Source organism: Pseudophryne corroboree, chromosome 5 (genome assembly GCF_028390025.1).
Source record: "Pseudophryne corroboree isolate aPseCor3 chromosome 5, aPseCor3.hap2, whole genome shotgun sequence".
NCBI classification, from domain to species: Eukaryota; Metazoa; Chordata; class Amphibia; order Anura; family Myobatrachidae; genus Pseudophryne; species Pseudophryne corroboree.
In genome coordinates this window covers 278,175,964-278,191,192 of record NC_086448.1, presented here as the reverse complement: position 1 = coordinate 278,191,192, position 15,229 = coordinate 278,175,964, and the positions used below count along the sequence as shown (strand labels likewise).

Below are 15,229 nucleotides of genomic sequence, written 5' to 3'. Positions count from 1 at the left end.
TTTTTAAATCTGCCATCCTGTCTGACACTGCAGTGCCACTCCTAGATGGGCCAGTTGTTTGTGTCGGCCACTTGGGTCGCTTAGCTTAACCATCCAGCGACCTTGGTGCACCTCTTTTTTTCTTTGCATCATGTGCTGTTTGGGGACTATTTTTTAAATCTGCCATCCTGTCTGACACTGCAGTGCCACTCCTAGATGGGCCAGGTGTTTGTGTCGGCCACTTGGGTCGCTTAGCTTAGCCACACAGCTACCTCATTGCACCTCTTTTTTTCTTTGCATTATGTGCTGTTTGGGGACTATTTTTTAAATCTGCCATCCTGTCTGACACTGCAGTGCCACTCCTAGATGGGCCAGTTGTTTGTGTCGGCCACTTGGGTCGCTTAGCTTAACCATCCAGCGACCTTGGTGCACCTCTTTTTTTCTTTGCATCATGTGCTGTTTGGGGACTATTTTTTAAATCTGCCATCCTGTCTGACACTGCAGTGCCACTCCTAGATGGGCCAGGTGTTTGTGTCGGCCACTTGGGTCGCTTAGCTTAGTCATTCAGCGACCTCGGTGCAAATTTTAGGACTAAAAATAATATTGTGAGGTGTTCAGAATAGACTGGAAATGAGTGTAAATTATGGTTATTGAGGTTAATAATACTATGGGATCAAAATGACCCCCAAATTCTATGATTGAAGCTGTTTTTGAGGGTTTTTTTGTAAAAAAAAAAAAAACACCTGAATCCAAAACACACTCGAATCCGACAAAAAAATTTCAGGTAAATTTTGTCAAAATGCGTCCGAATCCAAAACACGGCCGCGGAACCGAATCCAAAACCAAAACACAAAATCCGAAAAATGTCCGGTGCAAATCACTAATATTAACCCTCACATATCACACCTCCACCAACATTAAACCTCACATATCACATCTCCACCAACATTAACCCTCACATTACCCCAATACACACAGCAGCCCCAAATCATACTCCAAAACACAGCTCCCCCATGGTACCTGCCTTTTTTATTTCATCTTGTAAAAAGCACAGGGAGCTAGGAGAGTGTGGTGAGGGAAGATAATAGCCCCGATACGTGTGGTGCCCTGTGCTGGCTGTCATTTGCTTAAGTTTGCGGGTGGCACAGGCTCACAGCCACATGGCTTCCATGGACTCGTGGAGGTGCACAAGGTCCAGTAGCACTCAATACACTGCAGGTGTGGGGAGAAGCTACCAGTGAGGAAAGGTAGGGGGCGGAACCGTGCGTTGTGGTCATCAAGGCTGTGCTGGAGCAGCTGCATGGCCCAGTAAGCAAACATCTCATTGCCCCTTCCTCCGCTGCTGCTCACACATATAGCCACAGGCACAACACACAGAGCAGTGCCCTAAAGGGCCCTACACACTGGCAGATAAAATGCACGATATGAACGTTCTCGTTCATTAATGATATTGTGCAGTGTGTAGGAACTAATGGTTAACGATGCGCGGCCCCACGCTCATTAATCGTTGGTGCCCCGTCGCTTATGCATGCAGGCCAATATGGACGAGATTGTCCATATTAGCATGCAGTGCTATGGAGCCGGGTGACCTCCCCCCCACCGGGTCGCCCGTCAGCCATATCCGCCATCAGGCAGCTCGGCGGCAGATCGGTAAGTGTGTAGGGCCCTTAACTGTGACAGCTGCTGCTAAAGAGAGAGAGGGCTGGCCCAGGGTGGCACCCCTGCCCCCTCAGCAAGCGCCCCTGGCCAGTGCGTAGATACACCCCTGATTACTGGGTAAGGACCCTTTGGATTCCTCTCCTGAAAACTTTGCTGAATGTGCACAGTCTACTGTGTAATGGCTAACACCATCAAAAGATGGAGTTAGCACCTGGGGCCAAGCTTACTATAGTTTTGATTTTATGGGGGCTGTTTTTGCAAATGAAAACAAATGGATCTCTAATTTATGGTGCAGTCTCCACATCTTACATCCAGGGAGTACTTTGGGGTATATTTACTAAAGTTCAATTTTCATATATTTTTTATTAATTACAGATTGATGAAAATCGATCTTAATCGATGTTGTATTTCCAGGTCTAAAACACATTTGGTAACAGATGATTTTTTTTAATATTCATTTTTAAATGTTAGTGAATGCTTGTGTTAGCCCGGAATGGATTTGTTGGGTCTACCCTATTTAGGCAGTAGGTCAACGCATGGAAAAGGTCGACATGGTTGGCAGGTTTACATAGAAAAGGTCAACATGGCAAAAGGTCGACATGAGTTTTTAAAGTTTTTCTGGGGTCGTTTTCTTTGTAAAGTGACCAGGAACCCCAATCGGTGCACAGGACACTATTCCCAATCGTAGTCCATGTGGATCGTAAAGATGAAAAAGTAAAGAAAATTGAAAAAAAAAATGTGAAAAACCCATGTCAACCCTTTCATGTGTCAACCTAATGCTCATGTCAACCTTTAACAGGTGTTGACCTAATGCATGTCGACCAATAGTGGTCAACCTATTGAGTGTCAACCTAAGTAAGGTCGACCTAAGGACTGTATCCTGTTACCCCTGGAAGCACAACATTGATTTAGAGCAATTTGAAATTGATAAAATTGATGCAAATTGACCTTTAGTAAATATACCCTTAGTTTAGTAAATATACCCTTAGACTGCCGTCACCGGGCAACGACGCTGACAGCAGAGAAATCGGTCGCAGTGGTGACCGCAAGAAGATTGACTGCAGGAAGGCGTTCCAGGGCGTCAACTGACCGTTGGAGGCCGTTTTCGGGGAGTGGTAAGAAAAACGCACGTGTTTCCAGGCGAACGGAGGGCGGATGTCTGACGTCAAAGCCGAGCCCATCATCGCTGGATCCGTCGCACAGGGTAAGTATGTCCAGGGCTGATCTTGATTTGTGATAAACTTTTTTAGCATAGCAGGGCTGCACAAGTGATCGCAGCCCTGCTATGCTAAAATACACTCCCCCATAGGCGGAGATTACTTGATCGCACCAGCAGCAAAAAGTTGCTTGGTGCGATCAACTCGGAATGAGGGCCACTGTGCAGTATGTGGTGACAGCACTGTTTATTATTACTAGTTAATAAAAATATCCAATGTTAATAAATGTATTCTGTGTAATATGCCCCACAAACTGCAGAGGACCAAACTTGTTATTTCCAGAAAAACACTATATACAGGCTCATCAAGATTCCCTTTTGATAGTGATACGGTTCTAAGTCTGAAAAGTAATTGCATAAATAACTATTCAGCAAGTTTTGCTTCCCAAAAGATTGCAATTTTAACAAGATGAAACTTTGTGCTCAGCATTATGTTAAATAACAATTGTTTTGTACACTGTTATCTTCCGTGCCCTACTGTATGGTCAATTACACCTTAGAAGAAGTGGGGCCTGAGGAAACTGTGTGAAAGCGTCCAGTGACTGGAATGCATGTGTCATTGTATCGAATTAGGTATCTGTAATATATTTCCTTATTTTCACAGTGACAAAATGTTTCCTGCCTTCGGTTTTGGTGCCAGAATACCCCCTGAATATAAGGTAGGAGTCTTGTGTTTAAGAAATGCAGCCAATAGGCTTCATGATTAACTATTTAAATAAGACACATGCAGACCAAGTCCAAATTTTTTTTTTTTTTTTTTTATGTATCATCTGACCTTATCACCTGATGTGATATACAAGACACTGATGGGTACAATATTTTTCCACTGCCAGTTATATTATACTGGTAAGCAGTGTCTGTAAATACAGTGGGGGGGAGGGTAATAGGGTATGAGAATCAGAAAGTGAGAGATTTTGTAAGCGTTCTCCTGGTTGATTTTGCCATGTAAATGATTGCCACTTAAAAAAAAAACAGGAGAACTCTCACAAATTCTCTTACATTCTGATTCTCACACCCTATGATATTCCCCCAGTATGTTGGCAATGCTGTATAAAATGTGTTGGGTCCTAATTGAAAGGGTAGGGCACAATGTGTTGGGTAGTTGTAATTACAAAGGCCCTCATTCCGAGTTGTTCGCTCGCTAGCTGCTTTTAGCAGCCGTGCAAACGCTAAGCCGCCGCCCTCTGGGAGTGTATCTTAGCTTAGCAGAAGTGCGAACGAAAGGAACGCACCACTGCTACAAAAAAAGATTGTGCAGTTTCTGAGTAGCTCGAGACTTACTCCTAGCTAGCGATCACTTCAGACTGTTTAGTTCCTGTTTTGACGTCACGAACACGCCCTGCGTTCGGCCAGCCACGCCTGCGTTTTTTCAGGCACGCCTGCGTTTGTATCTGACACACCTGCGTTTTACACACACTCCCCGAAAACGGTCAGTTACCACCCAGAAATACCCACTTCCTGCAATCACTCTGCAGCCAGCAGTGCAATTGAAAAGCGTCGCTAGACCTTGTGTGAAACTGCATCGGCTTTTGTGAAAGTACGTCGTGCGTGCATACTGCGCCTCATACGCATGCGCAGAAGTGCCAATTTTTTTGCCTGATCGCTGCGCTGCGAACAACGGCAGCTAGCGATCAACTCGGAATGAGGGCCAATATGTTGCTGATATAAAGGGGTATATTTACTAAAGTGTAGTTTTCTCAAACTGCATGTTCTCATGCTTAAACGGTTGTAACTCATGTGATTTACTAACAGCCAAACTACACATCAAAGTGTATGAATCAAAACTGGCCAAACCACCTGATCTGAATTTGCAATCCCAATGTTTACAGATGAGCAGCATATAGATCAGGCAATGATACTGTATGCCAGGCTTGTCCAACCCGCGGCCCGCGGGCCGCATGCGGCCCAGGTCGGCTAGTAATGCGGCCCAGTGCAATTTTTTGTTTTTTAAGAAATTCCAAAGTTTCAAGTTACACTGCCGGCGCTTGCGGCAGGAATGCGGCCGGGGCACGTCACAACGGTGACGCCAGCGTGCCAGCGCGCTTCACCCGCCCCATCCATTATTTTTTTTTGCAGAGTACGGACACCACATGTGAAGCTGAGCCGGCCCCAGCAGGCTGTCAGCGCATCCTGATTGGATTGCTGCCGCTTGGACCAGCACCAGCTCACGCCCTCTCCGCTGTCAGTCACAGTGTAGCCCTCCTCCGCTGCATAGCGGCACACGTGACTGAGCAGCACGAGAGTAGAGGAGCCCGGTGGAGAAATTGGTTCTACAAGAACTCGTAAGTGAGCCGGGGGGGGGGGGGGGTGTCTGAAGTCCGTGGCTGCGCCGCTGTACAGTGTCCCGGGGAGAGGGGGAGGGGAGAGAGGAGGTCTTAACCGCTGTACAGTGTCGGGGGAAGGGAGGGTCTGGTCTGAAGTCCAGCGCCACGCCGCAATACAGTGTCCGGGGGGTTTCTTGGGAGCTGGGATGGACTTGATGTCCAGCGCTGCAGCAGTAAAATGAGGCCGGCGGTGTCTAAACTCCACAGTACAGATTGGCTCGGGGGGAGGGGGGTAACGAGGATGAAGTCAGGTGCCACTGCAGTACAATGTATCCGGGAGGGGGGGGGGGGTTTGGGGTCCGCTGTCAGTCACAGTGTAGCCCTCCTCTACTGCATAGTGGCACACGTGACAGCAGCACGGAGCTCAGCCCGGCGGGAGAAATTTGTGGGCCCTTGAAGAAGGGGGGGGGGTGGGAGAGGAGGAGGAGAGGAAGAGGACTACAGTGTGCGTGTGGGGGGGGGGGGGATGCATTGGTGGCTGAGAAACAATGTCAAACATCTCACTAACTTCATTTCCAAGTAAGTTTAATATGTTAACTATATTTTCTATGTTTTTTTTGGATGATCAGGTATCATTACTGTTATTTTATTTTATGTGCGGCCCAAACCAAATTTTTCATCTTCTAATGTGGCCCAGGGAAGGTGAAAGGTTGGACACCCCTGCTGTATGCCAACTTGCATGGTAAAAAAAATTCTAAGAAAAAAAAATCTTATTACTAAAAAGATGTGCTTCTAACAGGCAATAAAGTTCAAACCACATGCCTGAAAAAGTATTTAATTAAATAAAGATGGATGGGTGGACAGCAGCAGAGAAGGGAGCAAAGCAGTGGATATAGGTGGTCATTCCGAGTTTATCGCTAGCTGAAAATGTTCGCTGCGCTGCGATGATGCAAAAAAACGGCACGCGCGACGTACTTTCACAACGGCCGATGTATTTTTACACAAGGTCTAGCGAAGCTTTTCAGTTGCACTGGTGGCCGCAGAGTGATTGACATGAAGTGGGCGTTTCTGGGTGTCAACTGCCCGTTTTCAGGGAGTGTTCGAAAAAACGCAGGCGTGCCAGGAAAAACGCAGGTGTGGCTGGGCGAACGCAGGGCGTGTTTGTGACGTCAAAACAGGAACTGAACAGTCTGCAGTCATCGCAAGCGCTGAGTAGGTCTGAAGCTACTCTGAAACTGCACAAAATTATTTTGTAGCCGCTCTGCGATCCTTTCGTTCGCACTTCTGCTAAGCTAAAATACACTCCCAGTGGGAGGTGGCATAGCGTTTGTACGGCTGCTAAAAACAGCTAGCGAGCAATCAACTCGGAATGACCACCATAGAGGGGCTGGGCCAGGACAGAGTGGAAGGTGTGGCGGAACCAGGGGCAGACTGAGGTGATTCAGGTCCCTTTACTAGTTAGTAGATATGTAGATGTAAAATAAATCAAGCTTAGGTGAGGAGTACAAGTAGGAAGTCAGTCATTGACTAATCAGCAGAGGCGTAACTAGGGTTTTTGGAGCCCAGGGCAAGATCAATAATGGCGCCCCCCCCCCCCCCCCCCCCCCCCCCCCCCCCCCCCCCCCCCCACCACCACCAAAAAAAAAAAAATTTTTTTTTTATAAAAATAATAAATTATTAAAATGATAATAAAAAAAAAACAAAAGGAAAGTATGTGCAGACGCCACCGGTGTCACTGCATATAAAGATGTCATGGTGTGTATGTATGTGTATATAGGTGCAGTGGTCGAAGTTGAATTTTTGAAGGTGGAATGAAAGACTGCAGATAGCAATTATGCGCGCGCCGAAGGCGCGCGTGCCCCGGAAAAGGGGCGTGGTCACTCAAAAGGGGCGTGTCCTTCAGTGTAGTAGGACCCCTTATACTATCTAGTGCTGGTGCCCCTTTGACATTATAGCACACGGTATGAGCCGAAATTCACATTATAGCACACAGTATGAGCCGAAATTCACATTGCCCCACACGGCATGAGCCGAAATTCACATTATAGCACACAGTATGAGCCGAAATTCACATTACCCCACATGGTATGAGCCAAAATTCACATTATAGCACACGGTATGAGCCGAAATTCACATTAGAGCACACGGTATGAGCCAAAATTCACATTACTCCACATGGTATGAGCCAAAATTCACATTACCCCACATGGTATGAGCCGAAATTCACATTACAGCACACGGTATGAGCCGAAATTCACATTACAGCACACGGAATGAGCCAAAATTCACATTACCCCACATAGTATGAGCCGAAATTCACATTATAGCACACGGTATGAGCCAAAATTCACGTTACAGCACATGATATGAGCCAAAATTCCCATTATAGAGTTAGGGGATCCTACCCCCAGAATTAACATGGCCTGTGGGGCACTATGATGAGGGGAGCCCACCCCCTTAATAGACTAATTGCAGAGTTTAGCAGCGGAAGGGCTGCAGCGGTTTCTCACCCCAAGCTGCGGCGCTTCTGCCACCTCCGACACTCCACATCTTCGGCACCACCCGGGATGCAGAGCACCGCACCGGGTATGCACCCTTTTCAGTGTGGTCTGCTGCGCTCCGAAGGGGTTCTTGTTTCATGCTGCAGGATCCAGATGTGCGCCTTCCTCCCCGCTGTTACTGTCATGGTAAGCATTAGTATCGTTTACCGCAGAGGCCATTTTCTGAGGCATATGTGTTAAACCTCAGGAACTGAGATGCCCTTCTCACCATATAGCTGTGTGGCCGAGCCGGGCGGGGGGACAGCCAGCAGCAGCATGCCGGATATCAGCAGCAGAGGGTGCGGGCTGTACATACTTGAGGCAGCTGGATATTCAACAGTGCTGAAAGCCTCCGGAGCCCGCACCCCCGGAGCTGCAGTACACCGGCAGAGGACACCCATCCCCCGAACCCTGCGTAGCCCAAAGCCGGAGATCAGCAGCATGTTGAACGCGGAAGCAGAAGCTGCTTATTGCCGGTCAGCATGCTGCTGATCTCCGGCTTTGGGCTCCGCACGTGCATTACAGCCCCCACCCTCGGCTGCTGATATCCGGCATGCTGCCCCTGCTGCTGGCTTTCCACCCGCCTGGCTCGCCCACCCAGCTGGATGGTGAGTGAGAAGGGCATCTCAGTGCCCGTGGTTTAATACATATCTGTCTTCGGTAAATGGCCATTAGTACATCCCACACACACTGATTACACACACACAGACTTGCCACCCCCAAATCCTACGCACACACATTCTCATACTTTCCTCTCCCCCACACACACACTGGACTGCAAAAATTTACACACACTGACACTGTTCCACACACACACAATTAACACACACTCACACTGTCCCACACACACAATTAACACACACGCACACTGTCCCACACACCAGTGGCATGCGGTGAGGTCAGTGGCGTGTGGTGAGGCACTACAGCCATAATGTCCGCCGAATCCTGCCGATGACCCCTACCGCCACCGAGCCAATGCCCGCCACTGCCTCTGAGCCGATGCCCGCTGCCACCACCAATGGCTTACAAACTCGCCCACCATCAACTGACCCAGCCCTCCGCCACTAATTTGCAACTCAGTCCAAAGCCGCCAATGCCCACTGCATGCCTGCTCATCATACTTGTGATATATTGTACATTTTTATAGAAAAAATTAATAATTAGTGTTTGGGACTGGGAAGGGAGTGGGAGGAGGACATTAATGCAATTTTGTTGTCCAGGGTTTCCATTAACTTAATGAAGAAGGGTCTGAATGGGTTAAAAATGTAAAAAAAAAACTGCGTGAGTATAACCAGCCTCGGGCTCTTTGAGCCGGTCCTGGTTGTTTAAATACTGGGAAAAAATTGGACAGGGGTTCCCCGTATTTAGACAACCAGCATCGGGCTCTTAGTCCGGTCCTGGTTCCAAAAATACGGGGGACAAAAGATGTAGGGGTCCCCCCGTATTTTTAAAACCAGCACCGGGCTCCACTAGCCAGGGACATAATGCCACAGCCGGGGGACACATTTATGTAGGTCCCTGCGGCCGTGGCATTACCCCCCCAACTAGTCACCACTGGCCGGGGTTCCCTGGAGGAGTGGGGACACCTTAAATCAAGGGGTCACCCCCCTCCAGGCACCCAAGGGCCAGGGGTGAAGCCCGAGGCTGTCCCCCCCATCCGTGGGCTGTGGATGGGAGGCTGATAACCATGTAAGTAAAAAAAGAATATTGTTTTTTTGTTGTGGAACTACAAGGCCCAGAAAGCCTCCCCCGCTTGCTGGTACTTGGAGAACCTCAAGTACCAACATGCAGGGAAATAACGGGCCCGCCGGTACCTGTAGTTCTACAACAGAAAAAATACCCAAATAAAAACACAACTCACACACCGTGACAGTAAAAATTTATTAAAGCACACTGACACACTCACACATACTTACCTATATCCCACGCCGGTCACGTCCACTTGTCCAGTAGAATCCAATAGGGGTACCTGTAAAAATGAGAGACAGATTACTTACCTACATCCCACGCCGGTCACGTCCACTTGTCCAGTAGAATCCAATAGGGGTACCTGTAAAAATGAGAGACAGATTACTTACCTACATCCCACGCCGGTCACGTCCACTTGTCCAGTAGAATCCAATAGGGGTACCTGTAAAAATGAGAGACAGATTACTTACCTACATCTCACACCGGTCACGTCCACTTGTCCAGTAGAATTCAATAGGGGAATCTGTAAAAATGAGAGACACATTACTTACCTACATCCCACGCCGGTCACGTCCACTTGTCCAGTAGAATCCAATAGGGGTACCTGTAAAAATGAGAGAGAGATTACTTACCTACATCCCACGCCGGTCACGTCCACTTGTCAGTAGAATCCAATAGGGGTACCTGTAAAAATGAGAGAGAGATTACTTACCTACATCCCACGCCGGTCACGTCCACTTGTCCAGTAGAATCCAATATGGGAATCTGTAAAAATGAGAGACAGATTACTTACCTACATCCCACGCCGGTCACGTCCACTTGTCCAGTAGAATCCAATAGGGGTACCTGTAAAAATGAGAGACAGATTACTTACCTACATCCCACGCCGGTCACGTCCACTTGTCCAGTAGAATCCAATAGGGGAATCTGTAAAAATGAGAGACACATTACTGACCTACATCCCACGCCGGTCACGTCCACTTGTCCAGTAGAATCCAATAGGGGTACCTGTAAAAATGAGAGAGAGATTACTTACCTACATCCCACGCCGGTCACGTCCACTTGTCAGTAGAATCCAATAGGGGTACCTGTAAAAATGAGAGAGAGATTACTTACCTACATCCCACGCCGGTCACGTCCACTTGTCCAGTAGAATCCAATATGGGAATCTGTAAAAATGAGAGACAGATTACTTACCTACATCCCACGCCGGTCACGTCCACTTGTCCAGTAGAATCCAATAGGGGTACCTGTAAAAATGAGAGAGAGATTACTTACCTACATCCCACACCAGTCACGTCTACTTGTCCAGTAGAATCCAATAGGGGAATCTGTAAAAATGAAAATGATACTTACAAACTTCAATCCACATGAGGAGAGAGAGAGAGAGAGAGAGAGAGAGAGAGAGAGAGAGGGGGAGAGAGACTAACCTGCTGCTGCTGCTGCTGGGGAGACCGGCACACACTGTAGGGCCACGACGGGAGGACGGAGGAGGGGGAGAGCCACACACCGCCGCTCCTGTCAGCGTCAGCGAAGGAGGACGGGGGGGCGCACACTACAAACACCAATCACCGCCGGGACAATTAACACACACGCACACTGTCCCACACACACACACAATTAATACACACGCACACTGTCCCACGCACACACAATTAACACACACGCACATTGTCCGCCCCCCCACACACACACAATTAACACACACGCACACTGTCCCACACACACACAATTAACACACGCACACTGTCCCACACACACAATTAACACACGCACACTGTCCCACACACACACACAATTAACACACACGCACACTGTCCCACACACACAATTAACACACACGCACACTGTCCCACACACACACAATTAAGACACACGCACACTGTCCCACACACACACAATTAACACACACGCACACTGTCCCACACACACACAATTAACACACGCACACTGTCCCACACACACACAATTAACACACTCACACTGTCCCACACACACAATTAACACACTCACACAATTAACACACTCACACTGTCCCACACACACACACACACACACACACACAATTAACACACACACTGTCCCGCACCCCCCTCTCCCGACAGAAAAAAACTCTAAACATATGTAAAGCCCGCTTACCGAGGTCGCGGTCGCACGCACCTCCGATGTCGCGGTCACGCGCGATCGCGCACTGTATGATGTGTAGGGAGGAGGAGGAGGGGGGGGGGAGGAGGAGGAGGGGGGGAGGAGGAGGAGGGAGGGGGGGGGAGGAGGAGGGAGAGGGGGGGAGGAGGAGGAGGGAGGGGAGGAGGAGGAGGGGGGGGGAGGAGGAGGGAGAGGGGGGGAGGAGGAGGAGGGAGGGGAGGAGGAGGAGGAGGAGGGAGGGGAGGAGGAGGGAGGGGAGGAGGAGGGAGGGGGAAAGGAGGAGGGGGGGGAGGGGGAAAGGAGGAGGGGGGGGAGGGGGAAAGGAGGAGGGGGGGGGGAGCGGAGGCTCCTGGCTGCCGCTGCCTGTCCAGTGTGACAGGCACAGCAGCCGGGAAGACAGGGAGAGCGCCGCAGGTAGCGCCGGCGGAATCCCTGTCACATGGGGTGAGCGGGCCGTGCCGGTGGCGCCCCCTCTGTTGGGGCTTCCACAGCGCCCACGGCACGCCTCTGCCCTGATGTCTCAATCACTTGCTGTCTGTCACAACTGAGGGCCTGAGCTGACGGGAGGCAGCCTCAGTTGTAGGGGCTGAGATGTACCGGAACCTGGGAGGTTGTATCAGACCCCTGGACATGTAAGTAACATGAATAATAACTGCCCGAAGGCGTGACCACGACAACTTAGATAAAAGTCAATGATGTTTATTATGACAACTCCGCATCACAGCAGCAATGAAAGAAAACGTAAAAGTCAGCAAAGAATAAATACAGTTCCTGAGTACTACAGCATGGCAGGAGCCACAGGGCACTGGTAGTGTGAGATAGTTCTTATGATCTTCTAGATGGAAAGTCCTTACCAGGCCCGGCTGTAGCAATCGAGATAACCCAGGATTGTACCAGCTGGTGTTCCAGGAAGAGCTGGGTTGCTGAAGGTAAAACAGCTGCTGTGGATACTGGCTGGAACCAGACTGTTGTTAGCACGGAGTGGATACTGGCTGGAACCAGTTAAATAATAAATGAACTTTGGGAGCGATGAAATGTGAACTGAAATGTAGAACTTGAGAGCGGAGAAATAATAATTCCGGTGGAGAGTGGTAAAGTGTAGAAAGGACACCGGCCCTTTAAGGGAAGCTGTACTCTGCTGGAAGCTGAGGCTGGAAGCAGGTAGTGTTGTAGCTGGAAACAGATGAATCCACAATGGATTGGAGAGTCAGGCTACACCGCAGGTGGAATGCTGGTGCGGGTCTCTATGGTGGAAGTCTTGAGACAGGAGCTGGAACCTGGAAGACAATCATAGAAGAGAGACAAACAGGAACTAGGTTTGACAACCAAAGCACTGACGTCTTCCTTGCTCAGGTACAGCTTACTTATACCTGCAGCAAGGAAGGGGTTGGCTAGGCAATTATGCAAATCAACAACACAGACAGCAGATTGGTGGAAATGATCAGATGACAGAATCCAAGATGGCTGCGCCCATGCAGACACTTGGAGGGAAGTTTGGTTTGTAATCCATGTGGTCTGGGAAACAGTAATGGCGGCGCCGGCCACCGGAGACAGGAGACGCCAGGCTGATAGATGCACATTTAACCACGCGGGCACAGCGGAGGCCGCGGCTGATGAAAACACCACTCTGCATGTGGAAACTCAGGAACAGCGGAATCCGGTCCTGGAACGCTGAGCCCGCCTTAGGAGGCATCTGAAGGGTAAGTAATGGCGTCCAGATACCCGGATCGTGACAGCACCCCCCCCTTTAGGAGTGGCCCCAGGACACTTCTTAGGCTTTAAAGGAAACTTTGCGTGGAAATTTCGGACCAAGGCAGGAGCATGGACGTCAGAGGCATTGGTCCAAGAGCGTTCTTCAGGACCATAGCCCTTCCAGTCAATGAGATACTGAAGTTGACCGTAACGGTGACGTGAGTCCAGGATCTTGGCCACTTCATACTCAACGCCTCGTTGAGTTTGGACTTTCGGAGTTGGTGGAAGTGAGGAATGAAACCGATTCAAGATTAGCGGTTTCAACAGGGAAACATGGAATGTCCTGGGTATTTTTAAGAAGGGAGGTAACTGGAGTCTGTAAGCAACAGGATTGATGACTTGATCAATTTTAAAAGGACCGATGTAGCGAGGTGCAAACTTCATACTGGGAACTCTTAACCTCAAATTCTTCGTGGATAACCATACCCGATCACCCACCTTGAGAGCAGGAACTGCTCGACGCTTCTTATCCGCAAACTTCTTGTACCTGAACGATGCCTTGAGCAGAGCTGATCGTACGCTCTTCCAGATATTGGCAAACTGATGCAAGGTGATATCCACTGCGGGAACAGAAGTTGCTGGAAGCGGTTGGAACTCAGGGACTTTAGGGTGGAATCCAAAGTTGGTGAAGAATGGTGTTGAGGAAGATGAAGAATGATACTGGTTGTTATGACAGAACTCGGCCCAGGGAAGTAATTGAACCCAGTCATCTTGAGAGGAGGACACATAGATGCGGAGGAAGGCCTCCAAGTCCTGATTCACCCTCTCAGTTTGACCATTGGTCTGAGGATGGTAAGCCGTGGAAAACTTTAACTTGACTTGGAGGACTTGACATAAACTTCGCCAGAATTTGGCTGTGAATTGAACTCCTCGATCTGAGATAATTTCTTCTGGAAGACCGTGGAGTCGGAAGATCTCTTGTATGAATACTTGAGCCAACTTGGAAGCTGACGGAAGACCGGTGAGAGGAATGAAGTGTGCCATCTTGGTGAACCGGTCAACTACCACCCAGATGGTATTGAACTTGTTGCACATGGGCAAATCTGTAATAAAATCCATCGACAAATGGGTCCATGGTCGACGGGGAACAGATAGTGGAACCAGTTGCCCCGCAGGCGACTGGCGGGATACTTTATGTTGAGCACACTTTGGGCAAGATGCAATAAACTCCAAAACGTCCTTTTTCAGAGTTGGCCACCAATAGGACCTAGAGATAAACTCCAGGGTTTTTTGGATACCTGTATGTCCGGCAAAACGGGAAGCATGGGCCCAATGCATGAGCTTCTTCCTTAGTGTTGGCTTCACAAAACTTTTCCCTGATGGGGGCGTAGAGTCCATCCCTACCGTGGAGAATGCCAACGGATTTATAATAGGATGCTTGTCTGAAGACTCTGACTCATTTTCTTGCTCCCATGAGCGGGAAAGGGCATCGGCCTTGCGATTCTGAGAGCCCGGACAGAACTGGAGTTTAAAGTCGAACCTGGAAAAGAAAAGTGCCCATCTGGCCTGACGAGGGTTGAGACATTGTGCGCCTTTTAGATATAGAAGGTTCTTGTGGTCTGTAAGGATGGTGATTGAATGAGAAGCTCCCTCCAACAGATATCTCCACTCCTCTAGAGCGAGCTTGATGGCTAGCAACTCCTGGTCGCCAATGGCATAGTTGCGCTCCGCTGGGGAGAACTTCCGTGAGAAGAAACTGCAAGGATGTAAATGACCATCTTTAGCCCTCTGAGATAACACCGCTCCTACTCCAACGGAGGAGGCATCCACCTCTAAGATGAAAGGAGAGTCGATGTCAGGCTGTTTCAGGACAGGTGCAGAGATGAACCTCTGTTTTAAAAGATGAAAAGCTTGCATGGCTTCTTCAGACCACTTGGACGGGTTAGCACCCTTCTTGGTGAAAGCAGTAATAGGCGCCACAATGGTGGAAAAGTCTCGTATAAACTTTCGGTAATAATTGGCGAACCCTAAGAACCTCTGGACCC

The 15,229-nt window shown here is 49.0% G+C and overlaps 1 protein-coding gene across 1 annotated transcript in view; it reads left to right on the top strand.

The window, feature by feature from the left end:
* Positions 1-15,229, top strand: part of CPNE4 (copine 4) — a 900,265-nt gene that overhangs the window by 840,718 nt on the left and 44,318 nt on the right. The window contains exon 12 of the mRNA XM_063922365.1: positions 3,459-3,513. Within this exon, the coding sequence (XP_063778435.1) occupies positions 3,459-3,513 (55 nt within the window). The remainder of the gene's footprint in view (positions 1-3,458; positions 3,514-15,229) is intronic.